At 37.6% G+C, this 17,649-nt stretch overlaps 1 protein-coding gene across 3 annotated transcripts in view; it reads left to right on the top strand.

Annotated features, from left to right (window-relative positions):
• The first annotated feature begins 2,581 nt into the window (after nucleotides 1-2,581).
• The window catches only part of kansl1l (KAT8 regulatory NSL complex subunit 1-like), a 30,568-nt gene continuing 15,500 nt past the window's right edge, over nucleotides 2,582-17,649 (top strand). The window contains exons 1-2 of one of the 3 annotated variants that reach the window (XM_046845822.1): nucleotides 2,582-2,769; nucleotides 8,999-10,085. In XM_046845822.1, coding sequence (XP_046701778.1) covers nucleotides 9,064-10,085 — 1,022 coding nt within the window. In that variant the 5' untranslated portion in view covers nucleotides 2,582-2,769; nucleotides 8,999-9,063. Of the gene's footprint in view, nucleotides 2,770-5,925; nucleotides 6,500-8,998; nucleotides 10,086-17,649 lie in introns of those variants that run through there. The other 2 variants (XM_046845823.1, XM_046845821.1) reach the window with 2 other exon arrangements.

Here is a 17,649-nt window from a genome sequence, read left to right as displayed (position 1 = left end):
TTTTTTTTATTAATTTATGACTGTGCCATTCAAAAGATTTCATGCATTATTAGTTTTGGAAAGACACATGCATGTTATTTTTGTTCCATTTAATGGTATGACAATTTACATTGACCAAACAAATATTAATAAGTACAGATGTTCCACTTTATATTTATTTAAAAAATCCTCACTTAACATGAGAACAGCTTTAAACGTCCATACTTCAACGCTTTGCAATTCCGACTGGACTGCGGTTCATTGGAGCTACTATCCGACCGTATCATCTGACATATCCATACAGCAATAAAAATATTACAGGAGTAGTGTGTTTTGAAGATTGGAGTTTCTTGGAACCCAGATGTTTGTGTCACACTCTATTCACAACATAGAGGCCAAAGAAGCACTTAGTAACACCGAGACACCTGGTCTTATTTTAGATTGGCGAACAAGATGACATCAGCATAGAAAATCACAGACATAATTAATGAGATAACAGATGATTTGATGAATAATAAATGTATGGCTCCCTTATTTAGAGTGACTTCCTACTGGTCAGTGGTTTTGCTCAACAGTTTGCTCAACAGGGTTTGAACTCGTGGCCTTCCGAGTCAGAATCCAATGCCTAAACCACTGAGCTCTCACCTCCACATCTAAAATAGTAAGATGGTTTGGGGGTTTATTGGCTCAGGGAGGGTTAGAGACTTATTCCAGTTGAAAGGAATCATTATGGCAATTATTCCATACTTCAACACAATGCAATTCTGTCTGGACTGTGGCTCATTGAAACCAACAACAAGACGCCATACAAGCATTATTTAGAGAGCAAACAATCATCTGGAGTGTTATCTTTCATGGAACGGCCTGCCCAGTCATTGAATTGCTCTGAGATGGTCAGGCACAAATCTTCAACTAATAAAGAATATCTTCGGAAAGTTTTACAAGAGGCATGGCAAAGCATTTCAGCTCAGTGTCCTCAGTGTCGAGCTGTAGCCTATCTGGATCAGTACAATATTTCATTATTATCTGGTATAAAGTGCATTTAATAAAATCTGAATCTGCAAGGAATTTACTAGATCCCAATATGTAAAATCTCAATCACAAAGGTGGTAATTGTGAATACCTGCATTCTAGTAAAAGGTATTAATCAGTGTATTATGGTATGTTTAATGATTTTGTTTCTGCCTCGGTCAGGTAATGCGCTCTTATCACCAGCAGATGGAGACATAATACAACATGGTCATATAGTCTCGCGATTAGGTACAAAATCATATGCAGTCTGTCGTGACAGTAAAAGGAGTGATGTCAAAAGCAAACGTTATATTGAGCAGATAAACATTTATCTTGGTCAGAAATATTGCCATTGAGAGATAGCTTAGTTTGTAATAAAACAGTGGCATGCAGCTGGAGGAAAGTAATTAATAACAGGGTTGGGTAGTCCAAAGTAAAAGTTACTATGCTGGTGTACAAGTTAAAATGTTTAATGAAAAGCATACCTTTCACCCATTTTTCATATGTACACTATATTTTCAAAAGTATTGGGACGCCCGAGGAACCTTATCCGATTCCTCTCAAGGTTTCACTCTGGCTCCTCTTAAGGTTTCTTCCTCATACCATCTGAGGGAGTTTTTTCCTGCCACAGTCGCCCCAGGCTGCTCATCTGGGATAAAGATAACATCATTCCCTTTAATTCCTAAATTCTGTAAAGCTGCTTTGAGACAAAGTCTGATGTGAAATGTGCTATAGAAAGAAACTTGAACCGACTTTTCAGCCATATGTGGTTATTTCCCGAACTGGTACCACAAAGTTAGAGGTGCACAATTGTAGAGGGTGTTTTTGGATACTGTATAATAATACATTTTCTCTTCAGTTAAATTAGGAGGTCCAAACCTGTTCCAGCATGTCAATGCCAGTGTGCACAAAGCCAGCTCCATGAAGATATGGCTTATGGGGTGAAGTGGAAGATCTCCTGCTATAGAGCTCTGACCTCAAACTTATTTAAACCTTTTGGGATGAATTGAAACACAGACTTCACCCCAGGCCTCCTCACATCACACAGTTGTGTGGCTGAATCAATCCCCACAAATCTCCACAGGTACACTCCAAAATCTAGTGGAACATCTTTATAGAAGAGTGGAGGTTATTATAAAGGTAAATTTTAGACCTAATTTCGAATGTTTTGGGAAATACATATAAATCTTACTATATTCAGCTCTTTTCGTATAGAAAATGAATTAACAGCTTCTGGTTAATCAGAATTAAGCAGTGCTGAGCAGATAACAGACCTGATTCGTAGAAAAAATGATGTTGCTGACAGATTCATAGCATCATTTTTGAAGTTGATAAACCTACGACAAATAAACCTTCACGGAAATCCTCTCTTTCTCCATCTCTCAATCTCTCTCTCTCTTTTTCTCTCTCTCACTCTGCACTCCACCATATGCCAGTAAACCCATCCCTCAGGGGTTCATGTTTCCAGCTGTGTCTGTGTGAGTATCATTTAAGTCTTGCAGATGTTATGACCATAATTGAGAGTTTGGATGAGGACTTGTCGCTGCATGACAGAACCCATTCCACACATGATACGAAGCATGCGAAATCAACACAACATTCTACACACATTTCAACAGGAAGGAACAGCTCAGGCTTACAGTTTTTCCCAGCTGCTTTGGAGCATTTCTCAAATCATACTTGATAAAAGTGCAAAACAATTCGTACAAACAGCGCCACACATTGGATTACTTGCAAAGGGCTGTACTTTTCTTAAAATGCTTAGTTCATCTCTCAAAAGTAAGTAAGTATCATTGTTTACAAACAAGATCATCAAAATGTTTAGTCGTGTTGTCAGTATGACGGCACACGTTTTCGGTGTTTACTGATGTAAACTGTTGTTTGGGTTACAATGATTGAAATGCACGAGGATGAATTTCGTCTGTATGGCGATTGTGCACAAACGTTCACATTACTGCATTTACTGTATATTGATTGCAAGAGACCTGACAGGATTCACACTTTTACAGTAATGTACTAAAGTTAATTCATTTCCTGGTTGTTCATCCATTTACAGTAATTCTGTGTTTTGCTCTGTCTGTATTTGCTCACCAATTGAAGGATCATGAGAGAACAATTTGATGTTTGGTTGATCTGATGCTGTACACTCGCCTTCAATATTGACATTCAAAATTCATCTGCACAATTCTTCGATTCGAGTCACATAACAAAAAAAAATTATAGAAATTTAAGCTTGACACATTATGACATAAACATATCATTCAATAACTTATGCAATGAGCTGATGCCGAGATGTTTTGGGGATTAAGACTATTCATGTGTGAACTAATATACAAGGAAGTACAATACAGCGCTCCCAATGTTCCTGCCACTTCTGGAAGTTTTCTTGGAACGTTTCAAGCATCTTCTGCGATTCGCACTGGATCTCCACCGATCATCATGCACAAGTTGCCGAATGGTCGAGCTCGTTGGAGGTCTTCCTGATCTCTCGTCGCTTCCCAGCGATGTTCTTCTGAGCTTGAAAAGCGCGTGTCGCTCGAAACACCTAGAAAAACTCATTGCAGCATTGCCGTATGTCAAACGTCTCTGTAGAAGATTTACCCATGTTTCACACAGAACATCATGTTCGCTCGTTGTTCTTACTTGCTGTCCATGATGAAATTGCAGACGGAGTAACACACGTGGTCAGATTAGCACCAGTAGTCTTGAGACTTTTTGATACCACCTCATAAAATGTTTTGATTGTATAGTCGAATAGCAGCATGGAGAAAATACCTTTTGTTTCGCTTCTTCAGACATTCAGGATGGAACAGTCTGTCACTGAAGGAGCTGCTCAGAGATGAAGCTGTTTCATACAGGGGGTGAGAGACGTTCTCCAGCAATGATGATTGTTTAGTTACAGTACCATCCTCCTTTCTACCACCTCCTGAACAGTGTCCAGAGGAATCCCCAGGACTGAGCTGGACTTCCTGATCAGCTTTTCCAGTCTCTCCCTGCCTGCAGTAGAGATGCTGCTGCACCAGCAGACCACACCATAGAAGATGGAATTGATATTGTAGGAAACAGCAAACAACTGAACACCAATAATTCAATGAATGTACCAAAGCATTTGCTCAAAGCAAAGAGAAATTACATTACTAATGATATACAAAATGATGACGTGATGTGAAGAAGTTTTGAGAAATGTATTTCTGATCTAAGAAACACTCCACAGCTTCTGAGAAAAAAACTGTAGTATCACAACTGAATGATAAAAATGAAGAATATTATGACAAAAGGATGTTTATCGATTCCTTTTTTCTGGTGTGATGGACGTAAGAGCGAGATGTTGTCTCCAAACATGAGCTCCACATACAGTACGTCCATCTCTATCATCCATCTGAAGCTCCACGTTCACACCTTTATTGATGCTTAAACCAGAGCAGTGTTCTTCAGTATTCTTTATTCTGATTGGACAGAATGCAGTTAATATTCTACCTCCAATCAAATCTAACATTTTCGAATTTGTGTAGAAGTTTGTGACGATGTTTTACACATTGTGAGACAGTGTTTGTGTAGAAGTGTGTGACGATGTTTTACACATTGTGAGACAGTGTTTGTGTAGAAGTGTGTGATAAACTGTACACATTGTAAGACAGTGTTTGTGTAAAAGTGTGTGATATACTGTACACATTGTAAGACAGTGTTTGTGTAGAAGTGCGTGATATACTGTACACATTGTGAGACAGTGTTTGTGTAGAAGTGTGTGATAAACTGTACACATTGTGAGACACTGTTTGTGTAGAAGTGTGTGATAAACTGTACACATTGTGAGACAGTGTTTGTGTAGAAGTGTGTAATATTGAACACGTTGTGAGACAGTGTTTGTGTAGAAGTGTGTGATAAACACTACACATTGTGAGACAGTGTTTGTGTAGAAGTGTGTAATAAACTGTACAAATTGTGAGACACTGTTTGTGTAGAAGTGTGTGATAAAATGTACACATTGTGAGACAGTGTTTGTGTAGAAGTGTGTGATAAACACTACACATTGTGAGACAGTGTTTGTGTAGAACTGTGTAATAAAATGTAAAAATTGTGAGACACTGTTTGTGTAGAAGTGTGTGATAAAATGTACACATTGTGAGACAGTGTTTTTGTAGAAGTGTGTGATAAACTGTATACATTGTGAGTCAGTGTTTGTGTAGAAGTGTGTGATATACTGTACACATTGTGAGACAGTGTTTGTGTAGAAGTGTGTGATATACTGTATACATTGTGAGTCAGTGTTTGTGTAGAAGACTCTGATAAACTGTACACATTATGAGACAGTGTTTGTGTAGAGGTTTGTGATAATCTGTACACATTGTGACACAGTGTTTGTGTAGAAGTGTGTGATATACTGTACACATTGTGAGACAGTGTTTGTGTAGAAGTGTGTGATAAACACTACACATTGTGAGACAGTGTTTGTGTAGAAGTGTGTGATAAACTGTACACATTGTGAGACAGTGTTTGTGTAGAAGTGTGTGATATACTGTACACATTGTGAGTCAGTGTTGGTGTAGAAGTGTGTGATAAACTGTACACATTGTGAGACAGTGTTTGTGTAGAAGTGTGTAATATTGAACACATTGTGAGAGTGTTTTTGTAGAAGTGTGTGATAAACTGTACACATTGTGAGACAGTGTGTAGAAGTGTGTGATATACTGTACACATTGTGAGACAGTGTTTGTGTAGAAGTGTGTGATAAACTGTACACATTGTGAGACAGTGTTTGTGTAGAAGTGTGTGATAAACTGTACACATTGTGAGACAGTGTTTGTGTAGAAATGTGTGATAAACTGTACAAATTGTGCGACAGTGTTTGTGTAGAAGTGTGTGATAAACTGTACACATTGTGAGACAGTGTTTGTGTAGAACTGTGTAATATACTGTACACATTGTGAGTCAGTGTTTGTGTAGAAGTGTGTGATAAACTGTACACATTGTGAGACAGTGTTTGTGTAGAAATGTGTGATAAACTGTACACATTGTGCGACAGTGTTTGTGTAGAAGTGTGTGATAAACTGTACACATTGTGAGACAGTGTTTGTGTAGAAGTGTGTAATATACTGTACACATTGTGAGTCAGTGTTTTTGTAGAAGTGTGTGATAAACTGTACACATTGTGAGTCAGTGTTTGTGTAGAAGTGTGTGATATACTGTACACATTGTGACACAGTGTTTGTGTAGAAGTGTGTAATATTGAACACGTTGTGAGACAGTGTTTGTGTAGAAGTGGGTGATAAACTGTACACATTGTGAGTCCGAGTTTGTGTAGAAGTGTGTGATAAACTGTACACATTGTGAGTCCGTGTTTATGTAGAAGTGTGTGATTGTGGCCCTTGGCTCGTCTCCATGGTGAAAGCGCGAGACACGCTCAGAGCAGCGCGCGAGCGCAGTGGTTCTTCCCTCTTTCTCCCGACGCGCGCGCGCTCGCTGCTTTAACGGATTTTTTACAAGCCGCCTATTGAACACCATTTAAGAAGTAAGTATTTTTTTTTTATAATTTAAATTACAATTATAATATTAACAATTATATATACATATGCTTTTGCTAGAAATCATTACGTTTTCGGTCGATTTAAACAATTCGCCTAATTTATTTTAACTGCAATTTACTGTATCGAGGTGATCTGAGCGACCGAAACGCATCGTATCAAGAAAAAAAAGTAAAAATCAAAGTGATATTATCTAAATAACTTGATTAATATCAAATCTAGACAGTTACACCCTTGAAATGAAACCGGTTTATCATTTATACGAGTCTGAACGCTGAGTTTTGAAGTCTAGTTTTTCGGAAATAGAGCTGTCTTTTTGGGTTCCGTCCTAAACCGCGTGCTCGTGCACTAATAAGTAGGACTCGAACTTGCGCAAGTATCTGTTATCTTGGTCGCTGCAGGTGGCCTATCGAGTCATTGACACTCGGTTTGGGACAAAGCCACATCTATTTATTTACTTATACATAACATACTGTACATATATAGTATTGTAGTGTAATAGGGAGATGCTGTAAACATGTAACTAAAGATAAAATCAAACGATTTTCCCTCTTTGCAGTTTTTTTATGCAAATAAAGTGCATTTTGTTTCTTTTGACTATATCTAAATTTCTAAAATAAGACTGTATAAGACTGAGGACCATGCAATTTTTTTTCTATCTTTATACATCATAGTTTAATAGAGAGATGCTATAAACATGTAACTAAAGCAAAATAAATTCATTCACTTTTTTTTTTTCGATATTTACTATATTCTTCTAAAACGCGTTAACATGTGTCTTTCTCATTTTTATTGGAAATTGAATAATTTTTTTTTTCCTACCAGTTTATTACAGTGTGTTATTTGGTATACTGTAGATTTATTATATTTATTTGTTTTAGCATTTTGAAAAAAAATAAATAAATAAATCACCTTATTTACATGTAAAAAGTAATGAGAAAAGAGGGAAACTACTTTCAATTTTGCTTTGGTTACATGTTTACAGCATCTATCTTTTACAGCCCTGTGTGTGTGTGTGTGTGTGTGTGTGTGTGTGTGTGTGTGTGTGTATATATAGTGACCAAATTAGTCCTTGTGGAAATCCTTCCACAAGTTTTAGTCCTATTTATTAGTGCACTAGTGTGAGGTTGAGGGCGTATATAACTCAATGTATTCAAATAGAGAGATGCTGTAAACATTTAACAAAAGTAAAAAAAAATATATACTAAAAGGATTTTTCCATCCACCATATAAATATTTTCGATTCCTTTACAGCAGTAAAAGTTGACCATATGCTAATGCTAATGCTAATACATGTGGCTTGCATAAGTACAAGACTAAGACAAATTTCTGGTATCAGTCAAGGTTTGGTTATAAAACCTTGTGTTTATTATGTAAAAAAAATGAAAGGATCTGGTCCAACCTCGCATCCATGCCTAGTGGACAATCTATGTTATAATAGTCCATCCAAAGTCAGTGATTGATTTAGTCCGAGAAACATATTTTGTTTTCTTTTAATTTGAAAACAATTTGCAAGATGTATTCTTTCTAACCACTTTATTAGAATGGGTTATTCAGTATAGATTCATGACTTACTGTATAACCCCAATTTCCTCATGTCATTGGCTCAGATCATTGTCTGACATGACCTTGCTTGACTTGAGTAAACATTGTGCATTGTAGTTATAATGGCTATAATGGTCATTTGTCCAGCATCTTGAGTGGCTTGCTGTAGATCCTTCATTAATCTATTACACATTTCTCAGATAAAGTTTAACTCATATAATGACTTAAATACTTCAGTGAAATGAAAATCAAGGATTCCAGGTCATAGCTAAGATTATTTTGAGATATTTGGCTCAGCACATGAGGTTAATGATTTGTGTTTGAAAAAGATCAGATTTGGGCTTCGTCCTCAACTGTGCACTAGTACACTGTAATAAATAGGACGCTAGAACGTACGCATACAACCTTTACTTTGGTCACTGCAGGTGGCCTATCAAGTCAGTGAAACATGGTGTGGGATGAAGCCACTTACCTTCTATATACATGTATCCAGCAATCTATTTGCTTTGCATGTTTCACTATGTAAATAAGGTGAATTTTGGTTTTAAGCAGTAAAAATTTACTATTTTTTCAAAAATGGTTTTAAACAAATATATTTGGCTTGCTTAAGTACAACACAGAGTCGAAGCCACGTTAAAAACTTACTTTAAAAACGTATTTATTAAAAAAAAAATAATGTAAAGAAAAATCCATGCCTAGACAATGTCTATTAAAAGTTGGAGACTTAGTTTTAAAAAAACATTTTTTTTTATTTAGTTTTAATTGGTAATCATTTTGAAAGCTATACTCTTTCCTACTACTTTATTACAATGGGTTATTTGCTATAGGTTCCTGACATATATCCTCAATTTCACATTAGTGCAAAGATGCAAGATATTTGGTGATCTATTATGTTCCAGTCTGCAGCACATGAGGTTAATCATTTGTGTTCTTATTTCTAGCTCAAGACACTGAATAACCCATATCCACTGGACTTATTTTGGAGGTTTCTAAAATAATTTGGTTCATGATGCCACCAGCCCTAGACAAGACTTTAGAAAAAGATTGCAGGATTCACATTTCACCTCCAGTTTTAACCCAAGATGTGGATTCCAGCCGAGACATGGATCCTCAGATAAAACTGGTGAACAACAGCTATGCTAGGTTTTGGTTGAATCGTTCCTCTTTTTCCATTTTAGACTCCTGTAGCATCAAAGAGCTACCAGAGATTCCCCAACAGTCAATGGATCACAGCTCAACATTTTATAAACCAGATCTCCAGCGCAACTTGGGACCTTTGCTAGGGTGTGTGTCCATGGACGAATTTGGTGTAGATTGTCCAATGATTCATGAGGACTCTCGGTTCCAAGAACAATCCAGGAAAGTTTCGGAAGATCTTCAGAACTTAACACAAACCTTGTCATTTCTGCCATACTACCAAAGAGACAGTGAACCCTGTTCCTCAGCAAGATCAAGTGACCAGAGCGTTGATTCAAGACCAGTATGGCGCTTAGGATCCCACAATTCAGTGCAGGAGGACTTTGAAGCTCGAAGAAGGCGACTCTCTTCTCAACACTGTGTATTAACGTCTCGCATGGGGCGAGCAAAACTCAGACTCCATGCACTGCTCGGTGAAAACGCCCTTCAGACCTTCAACAAGCAACTAGAAGCAATGTCGAAGAAACTCTCATCCCTTTCACCCACTTCTTCCAAAACCCACCCTGATTCACTACATCCTGCAGAAAACACGTGTGTTAATGCTTTAGGGGCTCATGAGGAAGCCGACTGTCTTTCCGATAAATCTTCAGGGCAGACGTTTAATAGCCCAGCAGTGCAGCAGGGAAACGCTGGATCTAGTTGTTCCTCTGAAGCCTCCTCGATGGAGAAAAGCTCTGATAGTATTCAGCTTATCAGAGGTATTAAGAGTTTAGCACAACGTGGACAGGCAGTACTTCGTAATGCCCAGCAGGCTTTGGACTCGGATGGTACTGACATCAGCTCAGATGATGAGTGGGATGAAAAGACTATAAGAAAGAGACTAAGTTCAGGGTGAGTGTGCAACATTTATAGTTTTATAGATTAGATGTTCTTATATGTGCCTTCTCTGTACACTAGGCCATTTTCCAGACATCCAACCATCACATTTATATATTTTTGTTAAGCATCCCAATCCAGCTCCATGAATATATGGTTTTACATGGGTTTGAAGTGGGAGATCTCCTGCTATACAGCTCTAACCTTAACCCTAGGCTGACTGCACCCCAGGTCTCCTCACCTCACCTACATCAGTACCTGACTTTACCAACACCCTTGTGGCTGAATGAGCACAAATGTCCATAAGTACTTCAAACAGTAAAACTTTCTTTTGGCTTCTCCCATTAGGGGTCGCCAAAGCGGATCATCCGCATGTTTGATTTGGCATATGTTTTTACGATGGATGCCCTTTCTAACGCAACCCTCCATTTATCCGTGCTTAGGACCGGCACTAAGAGTGGCTGGGGTTGGTTCCTGACCAGGGATCGAACCCGGGCCGCAGCGGTGAGAGTAAACAGTTATAATATGGGTGGTGTTATAGACGTGGGGGTTTCTAAAGGGTATTAAGTATTTAAGTGTGTGTTTCAGTTCAACTGTGATGGCCAGGGGCAAATGTGGGCAAAAAGCTCAGTCAGGTCTCAAAATATCAATAGACCCTTTTTTGGAGTTTTGTGTATATAATTGTCTACAGAACAGCTTCTTCCAACTCAGCTGGTAATCTCTCCAGCTCTTTCAAGTCATCTTGAACTCTTGGTTGCTTCACTGACCAACGCATTGCTTACTTTACCTGATCACTGAATTGTGCATTGTGCTTTAGTGATACTTCATGGGATATTGAAAGGCTTATTTAAAAGCGAGACTTGGTTGATCCTCGAATTTCTGGATTTGTCTCGATATCTTCTTGAGCTTCATGCTGTTTTTCTGCAGGTTTTTTTTTTTTAACAAACTATGGGATTTTCCAGGATTATGTATAATTACATATTTATATATTCTCTATTGCTTAATCATGTCCAAAATGTCTTATAATTAGGGACGGCCATTTGTGTTGAAACTGGAACTTGTCCAGGAGCACAAAAACATCAGGCCCTTGCAGATCAGAGAAAGAGGAAAAAGCTTTTAAGTCTCTCTGCACTCTGGATCCAAATATAACTTTGTGGACAGTTTTGGGTAAAAAGCATTTCTTTAGCCTTGAGCTGGGCTTCTACTGTCTGGAAATGTCAGTTTAACTACTTTAAGATCTCAGCAAAACAGACATTTCTAGTGTGTAGTAGATTTTATTGCGGACATAGTCAGGTTTAACATGATTGTCCATTTGAAAGATTGGTGATATCAAAATGTTTTACGGTTTTTCTCAGCTGCTTTGGAGCATTTCTCGAATCATCCTTACTATTTGAAAAACAGGAAGTGCATTACTCAAAACAAACACAAAAATTTGTACAAAGAGTGCAATACATTGGATTTCTTGCAAAAGCCTGTACTTTACTCAAAATCCTCAATTCATCTCTCAAAAGTAAGTAAAAGTCCCTTTGTCTTTGTTCACAAACAAAATCATCTAAATGTTTGGTCATGTTGTCAGACGGTGCACAGTTTCAGGATTACTTTATATAAACTACGGTTTGGATTACAGTGATTGAAAATGCACAACATTTTAATTTCTTTTGTCCGGCATTTATGAATTTGCATATATGAATTATAATTGATTGCAAGAGACCGGAGAGGAAAAACACTTTTACTGTAATGTGTTCATCCATTTTCAGAAATTGTAATTCTATGTTTTGCTCTGTCTGTATTCACTCCCCAACTGAAGTTTTACAAGATTCACCTTTGACCTGTTTTAGAAAAACAGTTGAAAAGTTGATTATTGGTTGATCTGATGTCGTTCTCTCGCAGTTTAATAGAAATTTTAGATGACAGATGATGACAACTGGTTTACCCATTTTGTATTCAATGACTTATACAGTAAACTGATGCGGAGATGTTTTAGGGTTTAAAACTATTCAGGTGAAACCAGTATAATATATTTCAATCAACATGAACATAAACAACTAATAATGTTGGAAACAGCAGACACTTGTACACAATTGATTAAATGATGTACAAAAGCATTCGCAATTGGATCAAAGAAACAAGAAATGTTCTTATGATGAGAACGCGTGACTAAATGATGTGGAGGTTGAACAAATAGTTTTGAGAATTTCATTTCTGATCTGAGAAACGCTCCAATGCGACTGAGAAAAACAGTAAATCTAATGGTGCTAACTGGTGATCTTCTGGCCACATTGCAATACCACAGCTGTGATTTCATCATGGACAGCAAGTTAGAACAAAAAGCAAACGTGAAATTTTACGCAAAACTAGGCGAACCTGAGACGTCCGCAACGAGTCGTTCAAGGTGTTTTGAGTAGCACGTGAGCTTCCAGGAGTTTAAGAAGACCTTCAACTCTCTCCAGTAACCATGCATCATTTATACGAGGGGTGTTGAAGTCAAACTGGGACTTTTCATTTTACAGGTATTAAAAAAAGATCATAGCATAGCGGAATAACACGCAGTAGTAAGTGGCTTGAGTGAACTTTGAAAACAGTATGGTGATAAAACTTTAAGCTGCAGTTGAATGGTGTAAACATGTACATTTATCAGTGATGATCCTGGTCCTGGTGGTTCCCACCCCACAGCAGTCATTCTGTGACCATTCAGCGTGTCAAACGCCTGATCCTGGATAATTGACGAGTTCCTTGGAGGTCAGGCTTTTAGTATTGATGACAAAGGATGGTTCAGGCATACTGGAAAATCTTTCTATGCCGAATCTTTGTTGTGTTAGTTACACTGGGACGCTGGGATAAGTGTATAAAGGTAGCAGGGGCGTATGTTGAAAAATAAATGCAGTTTCCACTCCTTGCAACTTGTGCTTTTATTTTATTAATGCCCTTTCTTGTACACTATTGTAGATATACACCAATCAGGCATAACATTATGACCACCTGCCTAATATTGTGTTGGTCCTTCTTTAGCTGCCAAAACAGTTCTGACCCAACAAGCATTAACAGCAATAACTTCTCCACCAATTTCACCTACAGAAGCTCGTCTGCTGGAATGTAACCACACGGGCTAGTCTTCGCTCCCTACGTGCATCAATGGACCACTTTTGATAGATACTGACCACTGCAGATTCAGGAAGAGCACACAAGAGCTGCAGTTTTGAAAATGCCCCGACCCAGTCGTCTAAACATCACAATTTGTCAAACTTGCTCAAATCCTTGCACTTGCCCATTGATTCCTGCTTTAACACATCAAGTTTGAGGACAAAATGCTTAATGCTTTATATCCCACCCACTACCAGGTACCATGATGAAGAGATAAGTGTAAGTGTTATTCGCTTCACTGGCCTGGTTATAATGTCATAATGTTATGCCTGGTCAGTTTAGATACTATTAGAATATATTATCTAGTGAATCAGTTAACATGTAAGTCACCCTCCCACAGCCTTCAAAAATTGCGCCTCCAATGCAGCTTCAAGATGGAGCTCCTGCTGCGTCATCTTTGTCCTGTCCTTTTGTTCATTTTTAATGCGTTAAAGGGTCATACGGAGACACGTTGAGGAGGTCTGAGAGGAATGCACAACGATTTGGAGGTGATGTTTCAGGCTTACTTGTTTGCAGAAAACATGCCTCGACAAATCAGATAATGTGGGTTGTGGATCAACTACCTCATCGTTTTGCTTGCTGTTTTTTTTTTGTGATGTAAATGTGGGTCAGATAAGTTTGAAGTTTTAAAAACATAAATCAGCAAAAAAGATAAATAATATATTTTATAAAAAAAAGATTGTTAATCTTTTTGAACATGTTTTCTCTCATTGAGATGGAATGCACGAAGGTGTGTGTGTGTGTGTGTGTGTGTGTGTGTGTGTGTGTGTGTGTGTGTAGACACCCGGAAGTAGCCAGGATTTCTTTTGTAATACCCCAGACTGAGCTATCCAATAAAGGATGCTGAAAGCCCACCACTTTATGAGTTCCAGGAACAAAAAGAAAGTGTTTAGGGGGCATCCATTCTTTTCACTTGTGCATAAATGACAGGCTTTGTGAGAGCTCTCACCCCAAGCTGTGGCTAACTGGTCTCACAAAGTCCTCCAATGTCTCAATGGTGCATTTGTACATTGTCTTTGGGACACTTTGTCTTTATGGGTTGCCCTTGTGGATTAAGCTTCCATTGTAGGGTGAAATGGATATGAAAGACATTTGAATGAAGGTTGCATTTACACAGTAACAAATATAGCAGATGCTTGCACTGTAGTACCCAAGACTGGTTTTAGTCTTGAGACCTGGTTCTGAAGGTTTTGGTTTTGTCTTGGTCTCAAGCGCATTTGGACTCAGTCTTGTCTCATTCTCAGACCAAAAAAACTCTGGATTTTATTTCAGGACTAGTCAATACCACAACTGCAGGGATATCACCGATTTGCAGGTGCATTTTCTGATTCATTTGCTGTTTGTGGTCATAAACAAATAGGGATGATGTCAAAAATGTCACCAAAATGTATAAAAATAGGCACAAAATCTTCAAGTTTTTGTACAGAATAAGACAATATCATAAGAGCAAAAGGCTGGTTTCATGAATATGAGCGTTATTGCAAATGTGATTTTGGTTTTATACAGTCAATAAAAATAAGTTATTTAGCCAAATTACTTACTGGTTCAAAGGACACAGACGAAGAGTGACATGAGTCTTAAACCTCTGTTGGGAGAGAATATTTTATCCCAAGTGTATCACAAGTGGTAATATGAGTACTTTTGGAGAAGGCAGGTCTTTAGACATCATTTGAAGAGTACAATTGACTAAGGTCTTCCTTGTATCCTGAAATTGTAGCTCTGTTTGTTTTTGTATTGTATTAATTTAGACCAGTTTTTAAACCCAAGCTACAGAGATCTGCCCTGAGGTTCATATTCATGGAATGATCCGACCTGTTTCTCGTCCTCAGTACAGCTTCTGTTTTACACATGTTCACAATTTAACATGGTTTAGTTGTGGCCTGCGAACCTTTTGGAAAAGAAAACGAGTTTAAAGGCACACCCAGGTGCATTGCGCATTCACATGGAAGAAATGAATGGACAGAAATAGATGAAAAACAGGACATATGAAGAATAGGTAGGAACAAATATCCCACCGTGGGGAAATGTTTCATGTGTGTGTGTGTTTAGGCAATGATCAAAATGGTTTCATCTCAGAAGGAGATATCAGAGTTCTGTCTTCCCTGTGTGTGTGTGTGTGTGTGTGTGTGTGTGTGTGTGTGTGTGTGTGTGTGTGTGTGTGTTTTGCTGCTCCACTGCACTCTAACTATTCATGGAATTTTCCTATTAGCTAGTCTGTCAGGGAAGAGGCTTCACTGAATATATACTGAAAAAGAAAGAAGGGGTTCATAGAGTTCAGACAGAGTAATAATAATATTTAGCCTCTTTTGCCTTTAAGCAAAAAATTCATGGCTTAATATTTCCAAAGCTGTTTATTAAAATAGTCCAAGTTTAATGTTAAACACGCATACACGCATCCCACGGACAGTCTTGCCATTTAAACCAGCTGATACTCTCCTTGCTGTTTCGTTTATGCCACATGTCTTTGTTTTGGTCCCTGTCTTGTCTCCAGTAGACAGTAATGAAGTAAAGGTAACTCGTTAGTGTACCTAAATGGCTTTTTTCGCTCATCTGTACTTTAGTGAAGTATTTCCATTTTGGGAGACTTTTACTTTAACTTCACTATATTTAAAAGTCAAATATCCTACTTTTTACTCAACTACATTTTGGGAAATTATTCGTTTTTTTAATTTATGAGCAGATAAAAACTTATTTTATACTCAATCAAACAGCAAGCCACTAATCAGGGCAGAGCGCATGCTCTGTATTAAACTTACTTACCACGAACATACAGTTCAACATCTGTTCAACAGCAAGTAATAAATGTAATAAACTCCTGACTCGAACTCGCCACAACCACCTTTTTTGCGTGAATTTTTTTGTTAAAAAGAAGGTTTTGGGCTCATGATAATTTTAAAAATATATCAGTGTTTGACTGATTAATATCATTCTATTAATAGATTGGTGTGTTAAGATCAACATTAGAGTCTTTCCACATAAATCAAAGAGTGTAAACAAGAGTCTTGAGAACAAAATAATAATAGGAACATTATAGCCATAATAAATCATAAGTACAAGGCAAATATTTGTGTCCTTTTACTCAAGTGAAAGTTTAAAGGGAGCACTTTTACTGGAGTAAAACTTTGTGTATCTTTACTATAATCTCAAGTATAAGATTTTGTACTTTGTCCAACACTGTTTATCATTGGCTTGTTACCCAAATGTGTTCGCCTGTTCTGTTCTGTTCAAGCATAGTGATATTTCTTTTCGTTTGCAAAGTCTTGTTGTTTCATATATCTGAGCGCCGTTTCTCTGCGTATATATTGTTTCTCTGACTCACGATATGCTTCTAATATCATTCCCTAATTTGGAATAGGGCTGAGACGATTCCTCGACAGCCTTGTTTTGTGCAAACTATATGCTTATAAATGAGACATTTGGACAGGTAAACACAAAAGATGCTGCATGAATGAAAAATGGAGGAACGGAAAGAAAACAAAGAGGAGATTCAGGCCGAAGAACACAACAGAAGGTTTCCAAATTTTGGGATCATTTAAAACTAAAACATAAAGAAAATACCATACAGTGCATTTATTCAGCCAAACCATTTATTTATACCACATATATCTAACCATTTAACTTATTCTTTTTAGGAGACCCGTCTTATTTTCTCTTGTAAATGTAGTATTGCTGTTTGATGCAGAAAAGCACTTTTTATCTGATTACTTGATTAATCAATGGACTAATTTATAGAGTCCTTAATTACAAAAACTATCCATAGCTGCAGCTCTAATTTGGAATATACATGATATCAACAAAGGTTTGTGGACACCTGGTCATGTATTGTATGTGCTTTTTGAACATCCAATTCCACATGTAGTCCCCATTTTTTGTTATAATAACCTCCACTCATCTGGGAAGATGTTCCACTAGATTTTGGAGTGTGCTCGTAGAAATTGTGCTTAAAGGTTTTAAAGTAAAGTCAGGTAGAGATTTAGGTGAGGTGAGGAGTCCTGTGGTGCAGTCAGTGCTCCAATTCATCATGTTCAATAGGGTTGAGGTTAGAGCTCTATAACAGGCCACTTAAGATCTTCCAATCCATCAATCTAAAGCATATCTTCATGTGTTGGTTTTTAACTTTGCAATAGAGAAATGGCTGTTAGTTTGAGAAATGATTGTTTTCCTCGGGTTGGAAAGAAAATCGACATATATCTAAGAAGGTTGTGGGCTTCATTATTGAGAAAAAAACAAACACTAAAACTGTAACCATCTACTTTAACATCAAACCTTACTCCAGCATAATTGAGAATTAGGTCCTTCAGATTTGTAGTAGCAGTTTCAGAAAGGCACTATAATCATACACTATATGGAAAAAAGTTGTGTACAACTGGCCATAAGAACATCTTATTTCACATTTAGTCCCCATTTACATGTATGGCATTTGGCAGACGCCCTTATC

Source organism: Silurus meridionalis, chromosome 3 (assembly GCF_014805685.1).
Source record: "Silurus meridionalis isolate SWU-2019-XX chromosome 3, ASM1480568v1, whole genome shotgun sequence".
Classification (NCBI taxonomy): domain Eukaryota; kingdom Metazoa; phylum Chordata; class Actinopteri; order Siluriformes; family Siluridae; genus Silurus; species Silurus meridionalis.
This window is presented reverse-complemented; position numbering and strand designations above follow the sequence as displayed.